Raw genomic sequence first — 18,568 nt, forward strand, 5'->3', positions numbered from 1 at the left:
AGTCTGACAGTATAAAAATTAGTTGTTTTATTTATTTTTTATATATATTTTCTGCAGGGTAGTATCCCCCCTTACCTCCCAACCTCCCTGATCCCCCCTTAAACAGCTCTCTAACCCTCCCCCTCTACCTATTTGCCACCATCTTAGGTACTGGAAGCTGTCTGCCAGTACCCAGTTTGCTGCAAATTAGGCAATTTAAAACATTTTTTTTTTAAATAACCCATTTTTTGTAGTGTAGCTGCCCCCCCTCAATACCCTCCCAGATCCCTTTCCGTCAACGGATCCCACATAGAATCCCCCTTATTGCCCCTCCTTCCCCCTCAATGACGCATTTTATTTATTCATTTTATTTCCTGTAGTGTGGCATAGCGGTCCCACCCGCTCCCGCCTCCCTCCTTAAAGATCGGCACCACCGCTGTCCGATGCAGAGAGGGCCAAAGAGTGGCTCTCTCTGCATCAGTAACTCTGCAAATCTATTTCTGCAGTGGCATGCAGAAATAGCGCAACCTCGCTATTCTTAGCGAGATTGCGGCAGAGAGAAGTCCAGGACTGCAGTGTCGTAAGGGTCGTTAAGGGGTTAAAGGGACATTCAAGTCAATATTAGAATTAGATAGAGCAGCCATTTTAACAATTTTCCTATTTATTTCCATTAACAAAATGTGCACAGTCTTTTTAAGTCACCATTTCCTACTGACCATGTGCAAGAATCAAGGAATATACGTATATGCATTTGTGATTGGCTAATGGCTGTCACGTGATATAGGGGGAGTGGAAATAGACATAACTTTGAAATTTGCCAGAAAAACAATCTACTACTCATTTCAAGTTCAGATTAAGTGTTATTGCATTGTCTTGTTATTATGCATTTGTAGATTATGCAAATCTACTGAATTTACTGGTCCTTTAATATTTGGCATTCAAATGGAAGCAGAGCCATTTTCCTGTTCTGTAACATAAATAATATATGTCTTCATATATTGCCTGAAGGGTGTATCAAAATCAGTAAAGAAAGATTAATTTCCTGTTCTAGAATTTATGGGAATTTTGTAGAAGGTTTACAGAACATCATCTGAGTTTGTTTGCCTGTAGGTCATCAGGTGCGGTGCGGAAGTCTAGCAGTAACAGTCCCGTCAGTTTCATGCGAGCTGGCACATCTCCTCCCTTCCACATAGAGAATACTACTGCTCCCACACCAAGGAGGCTTTCCTTTGGAGGTGCAAAACCATATATCCCATCTCCACAAGGTAAATAATGTTTGTTTGATGGCATTTTTTTGTTGATAATGACAGCAAGTGGAAGTTTGGTATTAAATTTTACTTATTCTTTATTTATTATTGTGCTTTTTTTATTCAAGTGGGAACAATCCCAGAGCAGCCTGGACAACACTTAACATGTAGCCCAGAGACCAGAAACAGAAGTCCTGTGTATGGTATGTGCATTCTTAATTCAGCCTTATTACTGTCATATACTGTGCAAAGCAGAGCATTCAGCTGTAGTTGTTAATTAAGCTATTTTGTTTAAAAAAAAAATAGCATTTTTTGTTCAGCAGATAAACATTTAATCTCCATTACTATGCATGCGTCTGCAGGCATGACCGTTCCTGTTCAGAACTCTCGTGGGATGGGATCACGTCTTCATAGTGCCCCAAATCTATCTGACCTGCAGCCACTGAAACAGAAAATTAAGAAGCAGCACTCTGACCCTGTGATGCCTCCTGATGGTCAGTCAATGCCCAACCAGCCTCAGCAAGTCCACTGTCTGCAGTCCAATCGCCCACTCAGATCCTCCCCCAAATTGTCAGACTTCATACAAAGAAGCCCGCTGCCCACTATACTGGGATCACCCACAAAGGTATCCTTAGTTAAGGTTTATGGTGTTAAAATATTTCCATGCATTACTGGTGATTGATATATTTATATATTTTTATATATATATATATATATATATAGATAGATATATATATATATACATTATATATATGTGTGTGTGTGTGTGTATGTATATGTATATATATATATATATATATGTGTGTGTGTGTATGTGTATGTATATATATATATACACACACACACACACACACACACACACACACACACACACACTGGCATTCAAAGGTTTGGGGTCACTTAGACATTTCCTTGTTTTCAAAAGAAAAGCATTTTTTCCCCATTAAAATAACTTCAAATTGATCCAAAATACAGTGTAGACATTGTAAATGTTGTAAATTACTATTGTACCTGGAAATGGCTGTTTTTTAATGGAATATATACATAGGCATGCAGGGGCTAATAATCAGCAACCATCTGTCCTGTGTTTTAATGGTACTTTGTGTTTGCTAATCCAAGTTTATCATTTAAAAAGGCTATCTGATCATTAGAAAACCCTTTTGCAATTATTTTAGCAAAGCTGAAAACTATTTTGCTGATTAAATAATATATAAAACTGGTCTACATTAGACTAGTTGAGTATCTGGAGCATCAGCAATTGTGGGTTTGATTACAGGCTCAAGATGGCCAGAAACAAAAAACTTTCTTCTGAAACTCATCAGTCTTTTCTTGCTTTGAGAAAAGAAGGCTATTCTATGCAAGAAATTACAAAGAAACTGAAGATCTTGTGCAATGCTGTGTACTACTTCCTTCACAGAATTGTGCGAACTGGCTCTAACCAGAATAGAAAGAGGAGTGGGAGGCCCGGTGCACAACTGAGCAAGAGGACAAATACACAGTGTCTAGTTTGAGACACAGATGCCTCATATGTCCTCAACTGGCAGATTCATTGAATAGTACCCACAAAACACCAGTATCTACATCAACAGTGAAGAGGCAACTCTAGGATGCTGACCTTCTAGGCAAAGTTCAAAAGAAATAGCCATATCTTAGACTGGTCAATAAAAAGAAAAGCCAATTTCCTCCTACAACAGGACAATGACCCAAAGCACAGCTCCAAACTATGCAAGAACTATTTAGGGAACAAGCAGTCAGCTGTTGTTCTGTCTTTAGTGGAGTAGCTAGCACAGTCACCAGATCTCAACCCTATTGAGCTGTTGTGGGAGCAGCTTTACCGTATGGTACGTAAGAAGTGCCCATCAAGCCAATCCAATTTTGTGGGAGGAGCTTCAGGAAGCATGAGGTGGAATCTCTTCAGATTACCTAAACAAATTGTCAACTAGAATTCAAAAGGTCTGCAAGGCTGTAATTGCTGCACATGGAGGATTCTTTGACGAAAGCAAAGCTTGAACACAATTATTTCCCTTAAAATTCATTATTTCTAACCCTGTTAATTACTATATTTCCTATTCAAACTAATTTCATGTATGTTTTTATGGAAAATAATAAAATGTCTAAGTGACGCCGCACTTTTGAACGCCAGTGTGTGTGTGTGTATATATAATAACACCCACCACATTCCATATTTTGACCATTTGCCTTTATGATCATTTCTCTTATAGAAAAGGCTGACGATACATAATTCTAACTTTGCTGTGTTTTAAATCCCAAAATTATTTTTTACTTTAGGAATTTCAATTTGGGAGTTTATGATGGATGTTTGTGAGCTGCAGCATTCATGTTGTATGTTTAAAAGTGGCTTTGCAAATCTGTCTGTAATGTCAGAGCACAAAATTGAACAATCAATTTTTATATTGGAAGTAAATATCAGCTGGAATGTGAATAATTCTATAAATATCTATGTGTATGATCACATACCAGTTGCAAATCTGAAATGTAATATATAATATATGCCCTGTTTTTGCAGTCCTACTTTTAGAATGAAGTCTAGAAAAAGTATCAAGAAGGATAGGGATGCAGAAAAGAGTCTTCAGGAAGTTGCTACTGTTTACATATTTGTGACACTGTTTCACACACACACTATATACTGTATATCATATACGTATGTGTGTATGTTTGTGTATGTATATATATATATATATATATAATATATATATGTCTGTGTGTGTGTGTGTGTGTATGTATGTATGTATATATATATATATATATATATATATATATATATATATATATATATATATATATATATATATATATAATGTGTGTGTTGTAAGGGATTATAAGTATTTTTGTTTCATATTTCCATCGCCTTACCGATCTCTCCTTTCTCTGTCATCTTTAGAATATATCCACTTTTGAGTTCCCAAAGGGCCACAACTCTCAGAACCTTTTGGCTCTGCTAACTCACCAGGGGGTGATGGTTCCACCCACTAGGAACAAGACTCTTCCTGACTTGAAGAATATCGGTCACTTTCAGTGCCAACAACCCAGCGTGGGGCTACGTCCTGTGGAGGAAGTGAAAGGACCCTTTGGCAGGTAAATTTACTCACTGATATTACACAGAAAACTACTTTGCCTCTAATCATGCTACAGATTGAAAATGATCATTTAACCCTGAGTATGACTAGAAATATGTTACCAATACCACTGTGGGTTAAAACAATATTTCTAAACTGAGAACAGAAATGGTAATCAGAATTTAGTTAATAAGGATCTGACAAGTAAAAATGATTTAACAAATATACACAAATATGTTTACAAATTCACATTGATTTACTGCATAAATTATTAGGTGGCCTGGTGTACTGGCTTGGTCTTATTTGCAAATCCAGACTTATAATTTACAAATAGAAGTAGGGTTCTGCTTTTTTTCCTCTGTGGATTAATAATGACCCTGGTTACAGATATTCTGTATAGTTATGAGGCAATGTTTTTGTACATTGCACCCCACCCCCAAATTATTTGTATATGTTTTTATGACACCCCAAGACTTTGTTAATGTACTGGAATAAGGAGACAATTATTCATTAGCAAAGCAATACAGTGAGTATTTTTGGAATGTTTTTCACCCTTGGTTGAAAATCATTGTGATATGAATATTATAATCAGTTATTTGTAGAGCATCAACAGATTCCACAGAGCTATAAACATAGGTATAATATCCAAATCTAACATTTTATAAGAAGTAAAAGGACCTTGTCAAGTATTGGCAACTGTTATATATCAGCTTACATGAATGTGATATACAGGACAGCTGTGCTTGTTGGCTTATATGCTAAGGGGATTAAGGGATGCAAAAAGAAATGAGAAAATGAGGTAAGAAAAGGTTAGCATACATTGTATGCATCCTTGAATAGTGGGGTATTTAAGGAGCACTTGAAACTTTTAAAAAAAGGTTAGAGTCTTGTGCAGCGAGGCAGAGAGTTCCACAAGGTTTGGGCCATTCTGGAGAAGTCTTGTAGATGGGAATGTAAAGAGGAGAAAAGAATGTGATCATAAGCATGGCAAAGGGGACAGGAGGGAGAGTATCTGGAGACAAGGTCAGATATATAGGAAGAGCAATGTTCTTGAGGGCGTTGAATGTTAGGGTCTGGATTTTGTGTTGTATTCTGAAGGCCTACGGGAAGCCAGTGAAGAGATTGGCAGAGAAGTACAGCAGGTGAGGAGCGATGTTTAAGGAAGATCAGCCTGGCAGGGGCATTCATTATGGATTGGAAAGGAGATAGACAGCAGCTAAGGGAGATCAAAGCGAGTGGAACTGCAATAGACAATGCAGGGAATTAGGAGAGAGTGGTGTAAATTCTTAGTTGTGTCTTGTTTGAGGAATTGGCACATTTTGGAGATTTTTTTAAGGGGACAACTGTAAGAATTGGCCAAAGACTGGATGTGAGGAGTGAATGAAATATATTAGTTAAGTGTGTAACCAAAGCATCAAGCATGATGGGTTGGGGCAATGATGTTATCAGTTATAGAATGTCTCGTTGGGATTTTGGAAGAAGGGGAAAATAGAGCTCAGTTTTAGAGAGATTTAGCTTAATGTAGTGAAAGCAAATCCAGGATGAAATATTAGAAAAACTATTAGTAATAGAAGTTAGCAAGGGATGGCTCGGCCTGGTGCAGAGACGTAGATTTTGGTGTCATTAACATATAAATTACAATAAAACACATGGAGCTTTAATAAGGAACTTAAGGATGAAGTATAGATTGAAAAGAGAAGGGAACTAAGAACAGAGTCTTGTGGTAACCCCAACAGAAAGTGTTAAAGGGGTAGAGAATGCGCCAGAGAAGGATCCATTAATGGTATGGTAAATCAGGTAGGTGGAGAACCACAAGAGGGCCGTGAAACAAATGCCAAAGGATTGGAGGGTTTGGAGCAAAAGAGTTTGGTCAATAGTATCAAAGGCTGCAGACAAATGGAGGAGTAAGAGAGAAAAATGGCCTTTAGATTATTTGCTGTAAAGGGTCATAAGTAATCTTAACGGTTGCAGTCTCTCTGGGGTGTTGGGTGCAAAATGTGACAGTATAATGTTATACATAATTCATTTGTATTATTATATCTTATAATGTCAGTATATTGACAGGACTTTGTATAAAAATATTCATCTAAACCAATCTGAGCTTGCATATATTAACTTCTAGATAAGTTAACACAGGTCATGGAGGATTATGATATTTGCAAGAGGCAAACTGTCCTGTTCCAAGGTGAATATTTTGTGCTCTGGATTTTTGGTTAATTTTTTTGTGCTTTTCTTGCAGATCTCTTAGCACAGGCAGACTCACAGATCTCTTGCTTAAGGCAGCCTTTGGGACACAGGTGTCTGATGTAGGCAGCACTGACAGTCTCAATGCAGAGAAACCCATGGAAATAACTGGTGAGTTGCTTCTTGCAATAAATATCACTTTTACCTTTAAAATGCAAAAACTCCTCTCTGTTAATTACAAAGAATACAGTATTTTCTAAAAGTGAAAAATGCATAAAGTGGAATTTTTGTTTATTATTATTTGATAATAGAAGATTGTATAAAATATAAGTTACAGCCAATATTGTCATAAAAGGCAACAGTTAGAAAAATGAATACATTTGAAAATAGTCTATAAAACGTTTTGGATGTCAAGTAGCATTTTGTGAGTATTTCTGGTGGGTCATCAATCAATTTCAAATGTGTTCTTTCTAATTAACTAAACACAAGTGGTCATGAATAAGTTACAGTATGGCAGATAATACTCCCTTCAAATAGAGCTTGACAGTAATCTCTTTACTATCTGCTTTAGCTCCGTTAATTGGTTATGGAGGTAACATACATTGTGGCGCCCAGGGTGGGTACTCCACAAGCCCAGCTCCAGTTATGTTTACTGTCGGTTCCCCTACTGATGGCACAACTCCTCCCCAGACGACACGGACGCGGTTGTTTTCAGGTAACGATTGAGAATATTTACTTCATTTTCCGCTTTGTAAGGGCTATAACAGACATTTTATATTAAATATATATGAAAAGTAAAAAAAAAATTGTTTGGTTTAATTTTTAAAAAGTGATTCTTTCCGTCTCTCCGTTATAATACTTTGTCATCCTTCTCAGATAATATTTCTCTCATCTCTTTCCACATCTTAGTGGGATCTTCCAGCTCTCAGAGTTCTGCTGGCTCATTTACTGGCAGACACCTTGTAGTTGGCACAGGTGGAGAAACATTTGATGCTCCGTCAAGTCTCAGGTGCAACTTTCCAGACACAGGGGCATCTCATGCAGAGGGAGTTGTTATGTTTGAAGTGCCTGAATTACCTGAGGAGACTCTGATGGAGGTAAGTAGACCTTATATGTAAGAGCAACTGACTGATCTGATCAAATTGTATGACCAAGCTTGTTCCTTTCATGAAGAATTCTGCAGTATTAACCTTTTTCTTGACTGAATATGCAGTTTATAAATATGGATCTGGTACCATTAATCATTGAAAGCTTTTGATGGGCATTATTATCTTATGTGGGTCCCAATAATACATGTATTTTTGCCAACATGTTAACATTTATAGGTATATTTAGCCTTTATATGACCCGCTACAATAGCAATTGACTTCAGTTTTCATTAATTATGTAATGTAAATGTGAGACAAGCTGAATAACTAGCATATCCTCCCATAATGATCCTCACAACCTGTTAAACTGGTATTTATATTCATCTAGTGGAGTATGTAGGTCAGTAGAACAAGACTCACCTGCTTATTCTACATACATTTCTTAACCCTTTAATAACACGGATGTACACAATACATTGCGCGTCCTTAAGGTGTTTTTGGCCCTGTAATAGTGCGGGTCTTGCCAAAACAGGTGAGAAGTGCTATTACAACATGCCTCGCTCCAGGAGGCATTGGGCTATAGTGTTGTCTCACCACTGTAGGGTAGAACCGCACAAGTTAACCACTTCAACTGAAAATGATAGCTGCCTTAAGGGGGCTAAATATAGTTTTATATCTATAAAAAATATTGAATAGGTCATATTCTTGAGTCAACAAAGAAGATTTATTGCAAGCTCAGAATTTCAACATGGCAACTTCCTGTTTTTTGTGTTGAAAGATATCAGTAGTGGGTACCCTGTTTCTATGCACAGCCTTTCATACCACACATATGATTTATACTCTATTGTCATGCCTCTGATAGTTTAGAGCAGAAAGCCCAAATACCTTGCTAGGTTCAGTCAACAAGCAACTACACGATCACATGATGAAAGAGGCAAAGTAGAATATTTTAATTGGATGCTATAAATTTGTTTGTATATGAATCACTAAATGAGTGCTTTCCTTGTTCCTTATTCTCCACTACTGCTTTGTCTTTTCAGCAAGAACACACAGATACACTGCGCATTCTCCGCTTTACACTGGCCTTTGCCCATTCCATTATAGAAATTGCAACACTCAAAGGAAGCTCCATGGATACAAGTGCGTCAGTGACCTCTGAATATCAAATGCAGGAGAGTGTTGTGGCCGATCAGATCAGCCTCCTGAGTCGGGAGTGGAGGTGAGACTGTGACAGTAGACTGAAGACAGGGGTTTATAACTATATGTACCAAATCAAAGAAAAATAATAAGAGCTGAAACCTAGTTTTAATCTTTTTTTTTTAATGTATTCGCTATACCCAGTCAAATGCAGCAGAAATGCTTTCTAGTGTTTAAATAAAGATGACTTTCTGACAGCAGTACTAGATCAGTGTATGATAAACTTGGCACCAAAATGTCTTTTGCCCTCTAAGTCATTATCAATACTCATTTATCTAGCATCAGTACAATGGAGACATTTCATTCAATAAAGACCAACATCTCTATCTGATGTATCGCCATGTGGGAATCGGTATTTAAAATTGGAGAGATTTCTCAGACGAGAGTATATAGTCTGTAGAAAAGAATATACATTGAAACCAATTCTGCTGGTAAATGTAACAAAGCAACTCCATACATAAAACTCTAGAGTCCATTGAGTCTGCATGTATTTCTTGTATAAGCTTAATTATTAGGCTACCCTTTTGAATTCCCTCATAATATTTGTCATTACCACCTCTAAGGAAAATCATTCAGTGAATCAACCTCCCTTTTTGGCATAACTGCTATTATGTACCTGTCTTCTGCATGCTCAGAAGTCTATAGGTTCATTGAAACCTGTAGCTAGTATATGTGGAGGACTAGATAAAATACTTCCTGATTCAGTGATAACTTTTTAAGTGCATCTAAGCTGTTTACTGTAAGGTCCCGTGGTGATGTGCTATATGAGCATGTAGGCAGTTTACTGGCAAATCAGCTGCCAGTTGCTTGCAGTTTTAAATACTTTATGAAGTTATAACAAAATGTATGCTTACATGATAAATATCTTTCTTTCCGGTTATGGAAGGTCCACAACGTCATTCAATTACTAGTGGGAATATCACTCCTGGCCAGCAGGACGAGGCAAAGAGCACCACAGAAAAGCTGTTAAGTGTCACTCCCCTACTCATAATCCCCAGTCATTCGACCGAAGGGAAATGGAAAAGGAATAACACAAAGGTGTAGAGGTGCCTGAGGATTAGTAAAAAATAACTGTCTTAAAGGGACAGTCAAGTCCAAAAAAAACTTTCATGTTTCAAATAGGGCATGTAATTTTAAACAACTTTTCAATTTACTTTTATCACCAATTTTGCTTTGTTCTTTTGGTATTCTTAGTTGAAAGCTAGACCTAGGAAGGCTCATATGATAATTTCTAAGCCCTTGAAGGCCGCCTCTAATCATGTTTTTGTATTTGCTTTTCACAGCAGGGGAGAGCTAGTTCAGGTAAACCCTATAGATAACATTGTGAGCATGCCCGTGGATTGTGGCAGACACTGCACTAATTGGCTAAAATGAAAGTCAATAGATAATAAATAAAATGTCATGTGATCAGGGGGCTGTCAGAAGATGCTTAGATACAAGGTAATCACAGAGGTAAAAAGTGTATTATTATAACTGTGTTGGTTATGCAAAACTGGGGAATGGGTAATAAAGGGATTATCTATCTTTTAAAACAACAAAAATTCTGGTGTTGACTGTCCCTTTAATAAAGGGTGGGGTCGTGGACTCTCCATATCCGGATAGAAATTTATCAGGTAAGCATACATTTTGTTTTCTTTCTAATGACACGACGAGTCCATGGATCATCTAATTACTATTGGGAATATCACTCCTATAGCAGATTCTATTAAGGAGTCTTGGCAGACAGTACCCAAGGTGGAAGGGGCAATTTCCACTCTGGCTAAGAGGACCACTATGCCTATATAGGATAGTTGTTCTTTTAAAGATCATATGGACAATGAATTAGAGGGGTTACTCAAGAAGATGTATGTACACCAGGGTTTACAATGGCAACCTGCAGTGTGCATTGCTACCGTCACTAGTGCAGCGGCATACTGGTTTGATGCATTGTCTGATTCTATTAGCACAGACACTCCCCTTGAAGAGATCCAGGATAGGATTAAGGCCCTTAAGTTGGCCAATTCCTTTATTATGGATGCTTCCCTTCAGGTTATTAAACTGGGAGCAAAGATTTCTGGTTTTGCTGTGCTGGCCCACAGAACCTTATGGTTAAAATCTTGGTCTGCGGATGTGTCATCTAAGTCTAAGCTTTTGGCTTTTCCCTACAAGGGGAAGACCTTGTTTGGGCCGGGATTTGCAGAAATAATTTCTGACATTACGGGAGGAAAGGGTAATTTCCTCCCTCAGGACAAGTGAAATAAGCAGAAGGGACGCAATTTTCGTTCCTTTTCGAAACTTCAAAAAAAAGCCCTCCTCTCCTTCTTCCAAGCAGGAACAGTCTAAGCCTTCCTGGAGGCCTAACCAGTCTTGGAACAAGGGAAAACAATCCAAGAAGCCTGCTATTTACTCAAAGACAGCATGGAGGGTCTGCCCCCGATCCGGGACCGGATCTTGTGGGGGGCAGACTTTCTTTCTTCGCTCAGGATCCCTGGGCGGTGGACATCGTGTCCCAGGGATACAAACTAGAGTTCAAAACTTTTCCTCCCAGGGGCAGGTTTCTTCTCTCAAGATTATCTGTAGACCAGACAAAAAGAGGGGCGTTCTTACACTGTGTTCAAGACCTTTCCGACCTAGGAGTGAAATTTCCTGTCCCAAGACAGGAGCAGGGTCTGGGATTTTATTCCAATCTGTTCGTGGTTCCCAAAAAAGACGGAACTTTCAGACCAATTCTAGACCTCAAAAGCCTAAACAAGTTCCTCAGAGTACCGTCCTTCAAGATGGAAGGTGAACTTGGAAAAGAGTTCCTTGGTTCCAACTACAAGGGTAGTTTTCTTGGGAACCATAATAGATTCCTTATCAATGAAGATATTTCTGACAGAAGTCAGGAAATTAAAGATTTTCAATTCTTGTCTAGCGCTTCAGTCCTCTCCTCGGCCGTCAGTGGCTGTCAGGGTCAGTTATATGTTTGGATCTCAACTGCAGTCCTAGACAAGCTATATGAGTGGATGTTTCACTTCTGACACTGAACTAATATAAAGGATTAGCCCAGAGCGACTTTAGTGAGGTTTTATTGAGAGGATATAGATGTTTTCTATAATTAGTTACTTAAACAAAATTACTATTATGTATCAATACTCCTTTAAGAACATGTAGTATAGTTAGCTCAGTAAGTGGAACTGTGGAGATTTCCTTACTAAGAAAGGAGCAGGTACTTATAAGGTTTGAATAATTATTTTTACTATGTTCCTTTGTTATAATCCTTCAGGGATTTTATCTATTTAGCAACTGTTGCTGGTATCCAGATGACAGAGGCTGTGAGATTAACATGCTACAGCGGAGGTGCAGCAGTTGGATCAGTAAGAGAGATCAGCCAATCTCTAGTTTATACAGCTGGCAGTCTTATGCTGAGATGGAAGAGCACTCTTCCCGGTAGCGTGAGCTGAACTTTTTGTAATAGCTTGTGACATAAGTGGAGAGAGATCCTGCTGGGGGCGTGGAGAAGTTCCGTTACCGGAATGATTCAGACTTGTAGCTTGAATGCCCGAATAGCTGTCTGCATGAGAGCAGAGCAGTTTGTGTGTACAGCTGATGTATGTGAGAAGTTCTCCCAGGAGGTGTGGCAAAGTTCCGTTATGGAACGCTTCTGGCAAAGTCAGTTTTACTGCCTGGTGGAATTGTTAAGGAGAGGAAATATACCGTAGTATGACGACCCTGCAGATACAGGTAGGCAGCGAGTACTTGTTGTTTAACACACTGGAGTCAGAAGAGCAGACGATAATGCCAGACAATTGCACAAGCAGGCAGATTTACAAGTAACAGTTTCTTCAGTAGTTGTATTCCAACGTAGTTGAAGTTCAGGGGAAATATGAACAATCTTTAACTTTAGTAAGCAATTATAATCCAAGATAAATTCTGGGTCTGGTGAGACACAGAGGTGGCGTAGCTTCAGGCTTCTTTGCACAATAACTAAGCACCTGTTTAAGGTGCTCAGATTACTTAAATAGGGGAGTGGTAAAGCAGTGCTGAAATTCCTAGGAGAAAAGGAAAAGATGGACTGGAATCCTCACAGTGACTCAAAGTATGGAGGTAATCGGTCTGATAGTTGCAGCTATGGACATCATCCCGTTCGCCCGTTTCCACCTCAGACCTCTGCAGTTATGCATGCTCAGGCAGTGGAACGGATATTATGCGGACCTGTCTCCATGATTACATCTGGAACGGGAGACGAGGGATTCTCTTCTTTGGTGATTGTCTCAGAACCATCTCTCCCAGGGAACTTTCTTCCGCAGACTCATCTGGGTGATTGTGACAACGGACGCCAGCCTTCTGGGATCGGGAGCAGTCTGGGGCTCTCTAAAAGGCTCAGGGAACATGGACTCGGTTGGAGTCTGTTCTACTCATAAACATTCTGGAGCTGGGAGCAATCTTCAATGCTCTTCTGGCCTGGCCTCAGTTAGCCTCTGTCCGGTTCATCAACTTCCAGTGGCTTACATCAACCATCAGGGAGGTACTTGGAGTCCCTTGGCCATGACAGAGGTTGCCACGATAATTTATTGGGCGGAGACCCACAATTGCTGTCTGTCGGCGATCCACATCCCAGGAGTGGACAACTGGTAGGCGGACTTCCTGAGCAGACAGACCTTTCACCCGGGGGAGTGGGAACTCCATCCGGAAGTGTTTTCCAGTCTGATTCTCAAATGGGGTCAGCTGGAATTGGCTCTCATGGCATCTTGGCAGAATGCCAAGCTTCTGAGGTACGGGTCGAGGTCAAGGGACCCTCAAGCTGTACTGATAGGCGCCCTGGCGGTACCTTGGAATTTCAGTCTTGCTTACCTATTTCCTCCATTCGCTCTTCTACCTCGGGTCATTGCTAGAATCAAGCTGGAGAGGGCGTTGGTGATCCTCATTGCACTGGCGTGGCCTCGCAAGATTTGGTATGCACACCTGGTGGACATGTCATCTCTTCCACCTTGGAGACTTCCGTTGAGAAAGGACCTTCTACTTCAAGGGCCCTTCCTTCATCCAAGTCTAGTTTCTCTGAAGCTGACTACTTGGAGATTGAACGCTTAATTTTATCTAAGCGTCGATTTTCGGTATCGGTCATTGAGACCATGATTCAGGCTCGCAAACCTGTGACTATAAAGATTAACCATAAGATATGGCGTAAATATCTGTATTGGTGTGAATCCAAGGGCTACTCTTGGAGTAGAGTTAGGATTCCTATAATTCTATCCTTCCTCCAATAAGGTTTGGAGAAGGGTTTATCGGCAAGTTCCCTAAAGGGTCAAATATCTGCCTTGTCTATTTTGTTACATAAACATCTGGCGGAGGTCCCAAACGTGCAACCGTTTTGTCAGGCCTTGGTCAGGATCAGGCCTGTGTTCAAGCCAGTTACTCCTCCCTGGAGTCTTAAAGGGCCATTATACACTAATTTTTTCTTTGCATAAATGTTTAGTAGATGATCTATTTATAAAGCCCATAAAGTTGTTTTTTTTAAAAAATGTATAGTTTTGCTTATTTTTAAGTAACATTGCTCTGATTTTCAGACTCCTAACCAAGCCCCAAAGTTTTATGGGAATACTGACGTATACCTACTCCAGCTTGTCCTGTTTGTGTAAAGGGTCTTTTCATATGCAAAAGAAGGGGGAGGTGGGGAGTGTCTTATTTCCCATTTGCAGTGGGCTTTCCAGCCACCTTTTCAATAGAGCTAAACTTAGAACTTCTAAGTAAGTTTTTAAACAGTTTTATACTGGATTTTTATATCAATATCTGTGCATCTTATTCTTTATAGTAGTGTCTTTTACATGCAGTTATATGAAAATGAGTGTATACTGTCCCTTTAATTTAGTTCTTAAGGCTCTTCAAGGGGCTCCGTTTGAGCCAATGCATTCCTTAGATATTAAGTTGTTATCTTGGGAAGTTTTGTTTCTTGTTGCTATTTCATCTGCTCGTAGAGTGTCAGAGCCCTCGGCATTACAATATGAGTCTCCTTACCTTATTTTTCATTTGGATAAGGTAGTTTTGCGTACTAAGTTAGGGTTTCTCCCTAAAGTAGTTTTAGATCGGAGCATTAATCAGGAGATTGTTGTTCCTTCCTTGCGTCCTAATCCTTCTTCTCAAAAGGAACGGCTTTTGCACAATCTGGACATGGTGCGTGCATTAAAATTCTATTTACAGACGACTAAGGATTTTTGTCAGTCGTCTGCTCTGTTTGTGTTATTCTCTGGGAAACGTAAGGGGCAGAAAGCTACGGCTACTTCTCTTTCTTTGTGGCTGAAGGGTATCATTAGGTTTGCCTATGAAACTGCTGGACAGCAGCCTCCTGGGAGATTTACGGATCATTCTACGAGGGCTGTTTCCTCTTCCTGGGCATTCAAAAATATAGCTTCTGTGGAACAGATTTGCAAGGCTGCAACTTGGTCCTCTCTTCACACTTATTAAAAATTTTTACAAATTTCACACTTTTGCCTTGGCTGAGGCCGCTTTTGGGAGAAAGATTCTTCAAGCAGTGGTGCCTTCTGTTTAGGTTTCCTGTCTTGTCCCTCCCTTATCATCTGTGTACTCTAGCTTGGGGAAAAAGTATGCAGAGAGGACCAAGTTGCAGCCTTGCAAATCTGTTCCACAGAAGCATCATTTTTGAAAGCCCAAGAGGAGGAGACAGCCCTAGTGGAATGAGCTGTAATTCCCCCAGGAGGCTGCTGTCCAGCAGTCTCATAAGCAAAACAAATTATACTTCTCAACCAGAGGGAAAGAGAAATAGCAGTAGCCTTTTGAACCTTGTGCTTTCCTGAGAAACAAACAGGAAGAGTCAAAAGAGGTTAGTGTGGCACTATGCTAGTTATTAGGGGCCAGAGGAACCGGTACAAAGACCTGGTGCTACTCCTCTAAAGGAAATATTGAATAAAGAGGGTGTCACCCTCTTTATTAAACAAACAAACAGGGCAGAAGACTGGTGAAAATCTTTAGTAGGTAGAATTTTAGAGCACACACAACATCCAAGTTGTGCAACAGACATTCTTTATGAGAAGAAGGATTGAGACAGAGAGGAGGAACAACAATTTCCTGATTAATATTTCTACTTGAAACCACTTAAGGAAGAAACCCCAATTTAGTATGAAGAACCACCCTATGCGCACTAAAGATAAGGTAAGGCGAATCACACTGCAAAACCGAGAGTTCCGAAACTCTCTGGCCAGAAGAGATAACAATAAGAAACAAAACCTTTCAAGATAGCAACTTAATATCTATGGAATGCATTGGCTCAAATGGAGCCTGCTGCAAAACTTTAAGAACAAGATTAAGGCAACAGGTTTAAACACAGGCCTGATTCTGACCAGGGCCTGACAAAAAGATTGAACATCTGGCACAGCTGCCAGACGCTTGTGTAACAAAATAGATAATGCAGAAATCTGACTTTTCAGAAATCTGACTGACGACCCTTTCTTCAGACCTTCCTGGAGTAAAGACAAAATTCTAGGAATACTGACCCTACTCGAAGAGTAGCCCTTAGATTCATACCAATTAAAGTATTTACGCCATACCTTATAGTAAATTTTTCGAATAACAGGCTTGCGAGCCCGGATCATGGTCTCAATGACCAACTTAGAAAATCCAAACTTAGACAGAACTAAGCGTTCAATCTCCAAGCAGTCCGCTTCAGAGAAACGAGATTTGGATGGAGGAATGGACCCTGAGTTTGAAGGTCCTTCCTCAGAGGCAACCTCCAAGGTGGCCGAGATGACATCTTCACTAGGTCTGCATACCAGATCCTGCGAGGCCATACCAGAGCTATTAGAATTACCGATGCTCTCTTCTGTTTGATACAAGCAATAGCTCGTGGAAGGAGCTCAAACGGAGGAAACAGGTATGCTAGACCGAAATCCCAAGGAACCGCCAGAGCAGCTATCAGAGCGGCCTGAGGATCTCTTAACCGTACCTTGGAAGATTGGTGTTCTGCCAAAATGCTACCAGATCCAATTCCGGCACCCGCATTTGAGGGTTAACTTGGAGAACACCTCCGGATGGAGAGCTCACTCCCCAGGATGAAATGTCTATCTTATCAGGAAATCCGCTTCCCAGTTGTCCACTCCAGGAATGTGGATGGCAGATAGACAACAATTGTGAGCTTCCGCCCATTGAATAATCTGGGGCACCTCCTTCATGGCTAAGGAACTCCGAGTTCCTCCCTGGTGGTTGATGTAAGCCACTGAGGTGATGTTGTCCGACTGAAACCTTATAAACCAGGCTAAAGACAATTTGAGGCCAAGCCATCAGAGCATTGTAAATCTCTCTTAATTCTAAGATGTTTATGGGGAGAGCAGACTCCTCCCGAGTTCATAGTCCCTGTGCCTTTAACGAGTCCCAGGCTGCTCCCCAGCCTAGCAGGCTGGCGTCCATGGTCACAATCACCCAGGAAGGTCTGCGGAAGCATGTGCCCTGAGACAGATGGTCCAGAGATAGCCACCACGGGAGAGAGTCTCTTGTCGACTGGTCTAGATCTATCCTCTGAGACAGATCCGAATGGTCTCCGTTCCATTGTCTGAGCATGCATAATTGCAGAGCTCTCGAATGGAATCGAGCAAAGGGAATGATGTCCATGGAAGCGACCATCAGACTAATTATCTCCATACATTGAGCCACTGATGGACGAACAGTAGACTGTAGAGAGAGGCAAGAGGAGAGAATTCAGGATTTTCTGACTTCCGTCAGAAAATCTTTCATAGATAGTGAATCTATTATGGTCCCTAAGAAAACCACACTTGTAGCTGGAACAAGGGAACTCTTTTCCAGGTTCACATTCTAACCGTGGGAACGTAGAAAAATCAACAAGATCTCTGTATTAGAGTTTGCTTGTTGAAAAAAATGGCGCCTGAACCAATATGTTGTCCAGGAATGGCGCCACTGCAATTCCCCGGGACCTGATCACTGCCAAGAGAGCCCCCAGAACCTTTGAGAAAATTCTGGGAGCTGTGGCAAGGCCAAACGGAAGAGCCACAAACTGAAAGTGTTTGTCTAGAAAGGCGAATCTTAAGTATTTGCCATGATCCTTGTAGATGGGAACATGAAGATACACGTCCTTCAGGTCAGGTCTATGGTCATCATAAACTGACCCTCTTGGACCAAAGGAAGAATAGAACGAATGGTTTCCATTTTGAAGGACGGTACCCTGAGGAGCTTGTTGAGGAACTTTAGGCCTAAAATGGGTCGAAAAGTACCCTCTCTTTTGGCACCATGAACAGATTTGAATAGAATCCTAGACCCTGTTCTCTTACTGGAACTGGAACAATCACTCCCAGGGAGGAAAGGTCCTGAACGCAGTTCAAGAATTCCTCTCTTTTTACCTGGTCTGCAGATAATCTTGAGAGGTGGAATCTGCCCCTTTGAGGGAACGTTTTTAATTCTATTTTGTAACCCTGAGATACTATGTCCACAGCCCAAGGATCTGGGACATCTCGTCTCCACACTTGACAAAACAGGGAAAGTCTGCCCCCCAATTGATCCGATCCCGGACCGGGGGCCGACCCTTCATGCTGACTTAGACTCAGCTGAGGGTTTCTTTGATTGCTTCCCCTTATTCCAAGACTGATATGGCTTCCAAGAAGACTTGGACTGCTCCTGCTTGGAAGAGGGAGAGGAAGACTTTTGACCTTTGAAGTTACGAAAGGAACAAAATTACTTTGACGTCCGTTGAGTCTGTTCTTCTTGGCTTGCGGTAGAAAAGACCCTTTTCCACCTATAATATCAGAAATTATTTCTGCCAGACCTGGTCTGAACAAGGTCTTACCCTGCAAGGAAGCGCCAGAAGCTTGGACTTAGA

The 18,568-nt window shown here is 40.5% G+C and overlaps 1 protein-coding gene across 1 annotated transcript in view; it reads left to right on the forward strand.

Annotated features, from left to right (window-relative positions):
- The window catches only part of ULK1 (unc-51 like autophagy activating kinase 1), a 152,023-nt gene that overhangs the window by 120,431 nt on the left and 13,024 nt on the right, over nucleotides 1-18,568 (forward strand). The window contains exons 17-24 of the mRNA XM_053701867.1: nucleotides 1,090-1,244; nucleotides 1,355-1,429; nucleotides 1,589-1,851; nucleotides 4,129-4,322; nucleotides 6,543-6,658; nucleotides 7,059-7,202; nucleotides 7,397-7,584; nucleotides 8,616-8,794. Coding sequence (XP_053557842.1) covers nucleotides 1,090-1,244; nucleotides 1,355-1,429; nucleotides 1,589-1,851; nucleotides 4,129-4,322; nucleotides 6,543-6,658; nucleotides 7,059-7,202; nucleotides 7,397-7,584; nucleotides 8,616-8,794 — 1,314 coding nt within the window. The remainder of the gene's footprint in view (nucleotides 1-1,089; nucleotides 1,245-1,354; nucleotides 1,430-1,588; nucleotides 1,852-4,128; nucleotides 4,323-6,542; nucleotides 6,659-7,058; nucleotides 7,203-7,396; nucleotides 7,585-8,615; nucleotides 8,795-18,568) is intronic.

Source organism: Bombina bombina, chromosome 2, assembly GCF_027579735.1.
Source record: "Bombina bombina isolate aBomBom1 chromosome 2, aBomBom1.pri, whole genome shotgun sequence".
Taxonomy (NCBI): domain Eukaryota; kingdom Metazoa; phylum Chordata; class Amphibia; order Anura; family Bombinatoridae; genus Bombina; species Bombina bombina.